The 8,786-nt window shown below is 45.5% G+C and overlaps 1 protein-coding gene across 4 annotated transcripts in view; it reads left to right on the plus strand.

Annotated features, from left to right (window-relative positions):
* Positions 1 to 6,814, plus strand: part of LOC147457580 (CST complex subunit TEN1-like) — a 59,138-nt gene extending 52,324 nt beyond the window's left edge. Inside the window, exon 3 of one of the 4 annotated variants that reach the window (XM_086512442.1) lies at positions 6,020 to 6,559. In XM_086512442.1, coding sequence (XP_086368568.1) covers positions 6,020 to 6,082 — 63 coding nt within the window. In that variant the 3' untranslated portion in view covers positions 6,083 to 6,559. The other 3 variants (XM_086512438.1, XM_086512441.1, XM_086512440.1) reach the window with 3 other exon arrangements.
* The last annotated feature ends 1,972 nt before the right edge of the window (positions 6,815 to 8,786 follow it).

An 8,786-nucleotide genomic window follows, 5' to 3' on the forward strand; every position in this document is an offset into this window, starting at 1 on the left:
ACTTTTAGCACTTCAATAACAACTGAACTGAAAGAGAGACGACACGTGACACGAAGTGGCGGAATTCCACCCCAGAGAGTATTGGCCCCAAACCTTGGCGCCCTTTTCGGTATTTCTTTATATTGCATCAACACAGTACAAGCCGGAACTCTAGACTTTGCACCTTCTCCAGGAAGCATGCTAGAGAATGAGCCCTAACCTCATATTTAAAGGCCCTTGGCCTAAAAAGCAATTACAGTGAAAAGCCTTCAAACTCAAAAGCATCTGGTCCAAAAGCAAAGCCAAAAAGCTGCCAGCGTAAATCACGGAAATCCGTACAACCTACCATGTCATCAACCAGCGCAAAACGCGGAAATTTGTACAGCCTGCCACGTCATCATGTCAGCGCAATTTTTGGAAATTTGTCGTACAGTTGCCACGTCATCAGTTTTGTGTGTGTGTATGTGGGTCCTGCTTTATTTTACTTCCTTTATGTCATTGGGGCCCCATCGGACGGGGTCCCCATAAGTTGGTAGGACTTCTTCTTCTGTTACTTGTTCTCTTAGGGTTTAAACTTTAGGCCCCTCGGCCAGCATCTGCAAGTTGGCTCCATTCTTTAGGGTTTTGACACGTCAGTAGTTTGTGACAGCTTCTCCATGGGAAATTGTGATTGGACAACAATAATCTAGCAGTGGGGTATGCATTTTTGTGGGATCCTGTTGGCACCATTGTGCATGTGACCATGGTACAGTAGTTCATGGTAGAGCGATGTGGATTTTTGTAGGGATTGATGACTCTTTGGTTGGTGTGACGTGTATCTATGCCCCACTTTAGCTTAAGAGGGAGCTGAGTTTTGGCAGCAAAATTGTGAATATATTGCATTTTGTTGATTCGTGGGTTGTTGGAGGTGATTTCAACAATGTAGAGACCTTTGAGGATCAGCGAGCCGTTCAGCCTCCTCTACCATTTGTAGCATCATGTGAGAGAGATGCTTGGGATAGATTCCTCTTTGCAGTTTTTGGTACAGATGCATGGCATATCCCATCCAAGACTCGCACTCCCTAGTCATTGCAATTTTTGTGGGGTTTGAGGAGGCTATTACGTTATCTTCCTAGGCTTGCAGACAAATAGTTGTAGAGAGGTGACGAGGTTGTTCCGCAGGGAACGTGAGTTACAGGACCGTTTGGAATGCATATGCTTGCAGTTTGAGGAGTTTCTTGGAGATGAGTTTTTGGGTGAGCGCGAGGTTGACACTAGAGAGACCCTTAGTCACATTTAGACTTAGAAATCCGAATTCGCTTATCATGCTTCGGTAACCGACGTGGATATTCGCAACGGATAGGATGAACAAGGATTTCTTTGCACACTTCGGGAGCGTCCAAAGGGGACTTATGGCCTTGGTTGGGACCCGACATGCGGTGTCATCTCTCTCTCTCTCTCTCTCTCTCTCTCTCTCTCTTTCTCTCTCTGTCAAGGATGAGCAAGCTAGGTACATGTGGGTGAGATTGAGAGCAGAGACAGGCAGATATCTTTACATTGTTATTTGCTACTTTCCCCCGAGTACGTCAGTTTATGCACCACCCAGAGGACAGCCCCCCTTTTCTATTTTGGATGATGATATATGGGAGTCCTCTAGAGATGGTGACATCATCATTCTAGGGGATTTCAATGCTAGGGCTGCCCATCATCAGACAATATTTTATGATACTTCACAGGAGATGCTGAGAGAGGTGGATGTTGCAGAGACGGGCCTATCGAGACTATCACAGGATGGGGAACACACTCAGTATGGACGACACTTGATAGACATGGGGATTGCACATGGATTGGCCATCTTGAATGGCCTACAGAGATTTCCCGCTGCGGGGGGTTTTACATGCTTTCCACACAGACATGGAGCCAGCACAGTGGATCATGTCATGGCACAGCCGAGCCTCATCTCTAGTATCCAGGATCTCATGGTTGGACCCAGACCTGTTGGTGTGGCAGTGGATCATGCCCTTGTGTCGTGGACCATCTCTTTTCAGTTTAGTGTAGCACACAGGCCATGGGCAGCAGTCCCTACTCTCTACACCTTCACGCGGGAGACGGACTCTGTATACATAGATGGGATCTACAGACGCCTGTGCACAGAGGAGCCAGGGCGACCTCTGGAGGAGCTTACTACTATACTGACACAGACACTACATGATGCAGCAGTAGAGGCATACCCACATACCTAGCCTGAGCAGAGATGCCGTTCGGGGAGCATGCCCCAGAACAGTTGGTATGATGAGGAATGCCGGGGCACTAGAGCTAGACTTCAGAGGGAGGTGCTTTTGGGGGATATCACTTACAGATAGTCACAGATCGACTTCCGACGCCTAGTGCGGCGGAAGAAGAGGGCATTTTGGCTCACCTAGAGTAGGATCTATACCAGCTATTCTTGAGTCAGGACTCACGTGAGGCATGGCGCTGGATGGCTCTTTCATGAGCACTCCCCCCTCCCTGCCATCACTTCTATAAAGGCCTTGGTCCATACGCATCATCTCTGTACACAGTTCCTGAGCAACCCCCCCTTCTCGACCCCCCCGATCCATGCCCACACACATGTGCTTTTTTCACCGCTGAGATGGTGAGGAAGGTCATTGACAGGATGAGGACTGGGAGAGCATATGATCATGATGGCTTAGTGGCTGAGCATTTCACGCATGCCAGAGATCTACTAGCAGAGCTTCTAGCAGTTATGTTTAACCGTGCCATGTGTGAGGGCTTGCCTGATACTTGGAGCCTATTTACTATTGTACCTATCTTCAAGTCGGGAGACCCTATGGAGCCTGGGAATTATCGCACTATCATGATTGGACACACATTGGCACGGTTGTACGCACTATCATGATTGGACACACATTGGCACGGTTGTACGCACTATTCTTGAGCAGCAGCTGAGTAGATTGACAGAGGAGGGGATATGCGCAGTCGGGCCGGCAGGGTTCAGGAGGGATTTTTCTACTCTTGACCATATCTTGACACTCAGAGCCATCATTGAGGAGGGCAGATCAAATGGGAGACGGATCTATTGTAGCTTTGTGGATTTCCGCAAAGCATTTGACATAGTACCCAGAGCTAGATTGATGCGTAGATTACAACAGATGGGAGTACCCACAGAGCTCATTTGGGGGGTCATGGCATTATACAGGTCAGTAGTGGGGCATGTACGCACCTCAGAGGGTCTATCCACATTGGTCCACTCAACTATTGGAGTGAAGCAGGGTTGCCTGCTCTCTCCTACTCTATTTGGTATGTATGTGGATGAGGTTTCTGATTACATTGAGAGAGATGGTGATAGAGGTGCACAGTTGGCAGGGACATGGATTCCACTATTGTTATATGCTGATGATATTGTGTTGATCTCTGACTCTCCGGAGGGGATGCAACGTCACTTGGATGCTTTATATAGGTTTGCCCAGGAAAGTGGTTTGTACGTCAACCTTGGTAAAACCAAGGTCATGGTATTTAATACCACCCCACAGTGGATCAGGAGGTCAGCGCCCGCATTCACATACGGCCAGGAGACAATGGAGTATACAGATGCTTACACTTACCTTGGAGTGGTTTGTAGTGGGTCAGCATTTTCATTGAGGAGGGCAGCAGAGACTAGATTGACCAGGGCCATGCAGCATTGGGTAGATTGGAAAGGATGTGTTCACAGGTTCAGTTTTAGGAGCCTTGGACGAAGCTCTGGCTCTTTGACACTTTGGTGGCCTCTGCATTGCTTTATGGAGCTGAGATTTGGGGACCTTTATTGGATCATCACGGGAGGACAGGCCACATTGATGGATGGGGGGACATGGAGAAGCCTCTGGTCTCTATGATCTCGCGGCTCATTAGAGCTAAGGCTTCAGTACCACGTGCTATTGTCCGAGCAGAGCCAACTGCTCCCCCACTAGTGGTTGAGGCGTTCACCAGATCTGTCTCCTTCATACACCGCATGTGGGAACTTCCCAGAGATAGATATACCCGCCTTGCACTTGAGTCCTCTCGACAGTTAGCCATGCAGAGAGATACAACATGCTGGTATGGGGAGACGACATCATGGTTTCAGGCGCATGGGTTCAACATAGATAGATTACCTCCCTTCCAGTACTCACTGGATGCACCCTCTCTGACTCTTACACAGTCCGAGATCACCAGGCTCATCCGCCAAGACCTGACTCAGCTAGACACCAGGAGGACATGGATACAGCCAGTACAGGAGCTGGGCACGAAGATGGCTTTCTACAGAGAGCATCTTCTTGAGCTTACGGAGGATGGTTTTGTGACGAGGCCCAGATACATGGACACCCACTTGTCTCACGGGATACGATGTGCTATTGGCCAGATACGCACATCTTCACACCAGCTGCGGATCGAGAATGGGAGATACAGCGGAGTACCAGCAGAGGCCAGGACATGCCCCTTGTGACATCGAGCGTGAGATAGAGTTGCACTATACATGCCACTGCCCCGTCTACACGAGATACGAGGCCGCTTCCATTGCTTGTTCAGAGAGGGGTTTGGACCACTCTCCAAAGTCATGTGGTATGAGGATCAGAGATGCCTTGGTTTTTTTTTGCTCGAGCTGCGCAGACACAGAAAGAGCTTGATGAGAGGAGAGGCTAGCCAGTCTCAGAGACGGATCACAGAATTCTTTAGAGGTGCCACTGGACATCGGGAGGAGCTAATACCATAGCAGAGCTCGTCGCCTCACACCAGAGGCACACTGATCGACCAAGCGATCGAATTGGGGAGATCCAGACGCCCACGACTGCGGAGGACTACACAACATCGACGGAAGCTGCACCAGAGTATTTGGATCACTTTGGCCCGACATGCACGACGCCCGGTCAGATTACTGACCATGGAGGAGATTGATGAGATCCGCCAGCGACCGATGCTGGATCATAGTTACCGGGGAACGCCCCCTAGCCCCCGTTCCGGCGTTCTGGGGGGCACTTCTCTTCCCGAACGTTCCGGAACGTCCCGGAATGTCTGACATTCCGGGTGGCCAATGCAAACCGGAACGGCCGTTCCGGAACGTTCCGAAACGCCCCCGGACCGTTTCGGAATGCCCCTGGAACGGCCAACGGCTACAAACAAATTTGGCAAAAATTGAAAAAATTGAAGTAAATGTTTGGGCTTCTTTTGAAAGTGTGCAAGGCCTCAAGGACTCATAAAATGCACCCCCCTTCCCCTTTCTCTTCACAAGCTAATCCTCAAGGCTCAAGCTCTCTCTCTCACTCTCAAGATCTCTCCCTCTCAAGACTCACTCTCTCAAGGCTCAAGGCTTCAAGCCTTCAAGCTCTCTTCCTCTCCCTCCCACTCTCTCAAATCTCTCCCTCTCTCTCTCTCTCTCTCTCTCTCTCTCTCTCTCTCTCTCTCTCTCTCTCTCTCTCTCTCTCTCATCATCTAGTCATAGCAAGGTTGAATGGTCTTCAAAACGAGTTTTTTGTGAGTATTAGAGTCAAAGCACTCTAATACTCCTTGTATTTAAACACAAGGAGCTAAAAATTGCACTATTTGGGTGTTTTTTATACCTCCCGTTCCGCGACGTTCCCGTTCCGGACCCCTAGCCATTCCCCCGTTCCGCGGGGATCCCGTTGCCGTTCCCGTTCCGCGTTCCGGGTAACTATGTGCTGGATCTCTTGTGATCTGGCTATCCCAGCTAGCTGCTTAGTTCACACCTAGCAGTTTAGGATTCCATAGTATTTTATTTTGTCATTTTGTCATTTTGTCATCTTGTTACTCTGACTTTGTATCAGATCCACCACATTGTAACTTTCTGGTCTCATAGGTCACTTTGGCCTTTTGAAGATGTTAATATAACATTTCATTTCATTTCATCTCTCTCTCTCTCTCTCTCTCTCTCTCTCTCTCTCTCTCTCTTTTATTGTGTTCAGTTCAGTTCTCTCAAGTGAAGTGAAGTAACCTTGTGTTTGTGCAAAGTACTAGATCGGAGTTAAAATCCTTAAACACTTTCGCTGCACCTAATAGTTGGATTTCCTTTCCGTTGCTGGCGTAGTTGTCATCCGTCAGTTGCAGGCCGGATTATGCGCAAGAAGGTTCACCAGATGGACGGCCCTGATTGCCTGCCCTACGACCCCTGATTCTGAAGGGTTTTTTTCATGATGCAATGAAAAACCCCTAAATCTTTTAAAATTTTGATAAAACTTCCAAATCAAATACCCCTTATTTTGATGTTACATACTAAACATGTTTGGAGGTGCACCCCTGAGATCTTATCCATTTTCTTGTAAACTTGGATTGAGGCAGAAATAGGAAATCACGAATGATAGTGCACAAAAACGAAGAGTGTGCCTACAAGAACTCTTTAAGATTAGGGGTAGTTTCATACGGTGCCTTCTCAAGGATACTGAGAAGTTTCTCTAGAGGGTCTAGCCCTTGTTTCCTTGAAAGGCGAATCTGGCATTTCCCTGGATTCAGATAGTGATGCATGAACTAATATGTACAAATTTCATGCACGCGGCGTGCACGCACACACAACAGAGAGCTATCTTTGTGTTTTGTACGGAGATGAACCTGAAACTGTGGATCTTATTTTCCCCTGAAGCAGTTGTTTCTCCAGGCAAGAGTTGGCCGGAATGTAGATGGTATAGATGTGAAGCTTTACAACAGAGCTTTGGAGTTACGGCGCCAATTTGAAGCGAAGTTTAAACGGGATATGTAGCTGTAGTTTCAGACTTCAGTATTGCTTGATTGAAGAGAAGGTTTCATTTTTGTAAGATTTTGTAATACAACTTGTCCATGTAAGGTTGAGATTGTATCTTAAAATGGCTCTACAAATCATGCTTTGGCAGCTGTGTATTCTGATACTCATGATTTTCTGTCTTGCTCTCGCATTGCTGTGTGCTCTCGAACGCAAGATTGTGGATAAGAATAAGAGTAATTGCATCAGCTATCTGGATTTTGGATCATAACTCCTTGTGTAGGGTTTGCACTAGCAAGTTTCTGTTCTCTGCATTGTGCGGGTGTAGTGTGCTTATGAACGCACAACTAGTGCTTGACAAGGTGTGTGTCTGAGACATCGTCTTTTGGAAAGCATTCAGAGTTCAGAGTGAGTCCCATCCTTCTTTGTGATAAGAGTCTGTAGAAGCCATTATTTTCCATGTCTTGAAGTCTTGAATCAGATTAAGGTAGCAGTGGTTTATTGTGCATGTGAGAAGTGTAAGAGGTTTAACTCCTTCCTCACACTCCTTGTCTTTTTGCCATGTTAAAACATGCCGTAGAGACGGCGGCGGTGTACATTGTGTGGTTTTTTAAAATGCCCACATGAGGCTTCAGCTTGTTAGAAGGATCAAGGAAAATGAATTCATTGGAACAAGAAGGATTTTTTAAAATTCAGGACCTTAGACATAGACTAGTTGAGATGTATATGCTTTAAAACTTATGGCTTTGGATCTCTTTAGAAAGTGCAAAAAAGATCATAAAAGGTTTGATTTTGAACTCATTTGACGATACAAAGACCAGCTCCAAATCCTTCTTTACTTGGTTGAGTCTTAGGTGCTTTTTAATTTGCTTTGAACTTACAAAGTATGAGGTTGAGTTAGGATCTTGCTGTCAGGGGGAGTTGGCCTGGCGGTACAGGCGAGGGGCGCTTGGTATGGTTCCACCCTTGAGACACGCGGGTGTGGGTGCCCCATCAAACTAGCTGATGATTGCTAAAAACAAATAAAGATTAGGATCTTGCTCCATCTTTTATAGAAATCAAGTAAATAAGTATCAATTTTTTTTTTCCCAAAAGGGTAATCTACAATGGTAGTCTGAATCAAGACATTCTTTGAAGAGAAGTAACATGTAAAGCATATAATCTTCAAAGATACACTTTGAAACTTTGGAGTTTGTTCTAGGTGCTTATTCAAGTCATCACACTTGCAGTGATTGCCATAAAGTAATCCTCCATTGTTAAACAGGAAATAGTTGCCTTTGAGCTTCAATGTTTGCATAAAAAATGAGAAAAGTATCTGTTTACTTTTTGAAGAGTGGAGGAACAAGAAAAAATAGAGTGCAAAAGAGGGGCCTTACATAATAGAGATACGCAGTCAAAAATGTATTACCGAACATCAACAATGAGATGGTGATTCTATAAAGTTTTTATTAAAGGAACATATCCATTTTCTTTCCAGCTGATCTAAGTTTTCTAACGCGAGGTCCTTAACAAGCTTCTAACATACTAGCTGCATCAAAACAAGAGGAACTTTTTACAAGCTTCCAATACACTAGCTGCATCAACTATTACAAATTTTTTCCATTAAAATGCACAAGAAAGATAAGAAGTGCTCATACCATTTCATTACTAGTATTGTGGAAGTGTCATTGATGGAGCCATTTAAAAAGTCTCTGAAAAAATTGTGCAGAGAAGTTAACTTGACAGTTGTAAATTATCAACATTTTGACTGTTTTTTGAGCCTTTGTGATATAAAGAAGAGGCATCCTTTTTAGAGAAAATGACTGTTTGTCTTGCATGTAATACTTGCATGGCAAAATCAATATGAATATAGTAAGTGATGTTCTTGGCATTTGTTTTCCAAATATTGACTAAAGCTAATGATCTGGGAAGTTGGCCTTGAAAAAGTCTACTTATAGTGGATACACTATGTAGGAAAATGTAACCAAAACCAAATGTATCAACTCTATGAATGACCCACAATATGCCGTGCCTGTGACAACATATGTGAATCATATACACATTGCAACATAGACCATGTGATTAACTCCTATGTACATCTAGCATGTCTACTTGATCAAACCATCATCTAAGACATAGAAAG

The sequence above is a fragment of the Adiantum capillus-veneris genome, chromosome 5 (genome assembly GCF_014529385.1).
Source record: "Adiantum capillus-veneris isolate H3 chromosome 5, ASM1452938v2, whole genome shotgun sequence".
In the NCBI taxonomy this organism is placed as follows: Eukaryota; Viridiplantae; Streptophyta; class Polypodiopsida; order Polypodiales; family Pteridaceae; genus Adiantum; species Adiantum capillus-veneris.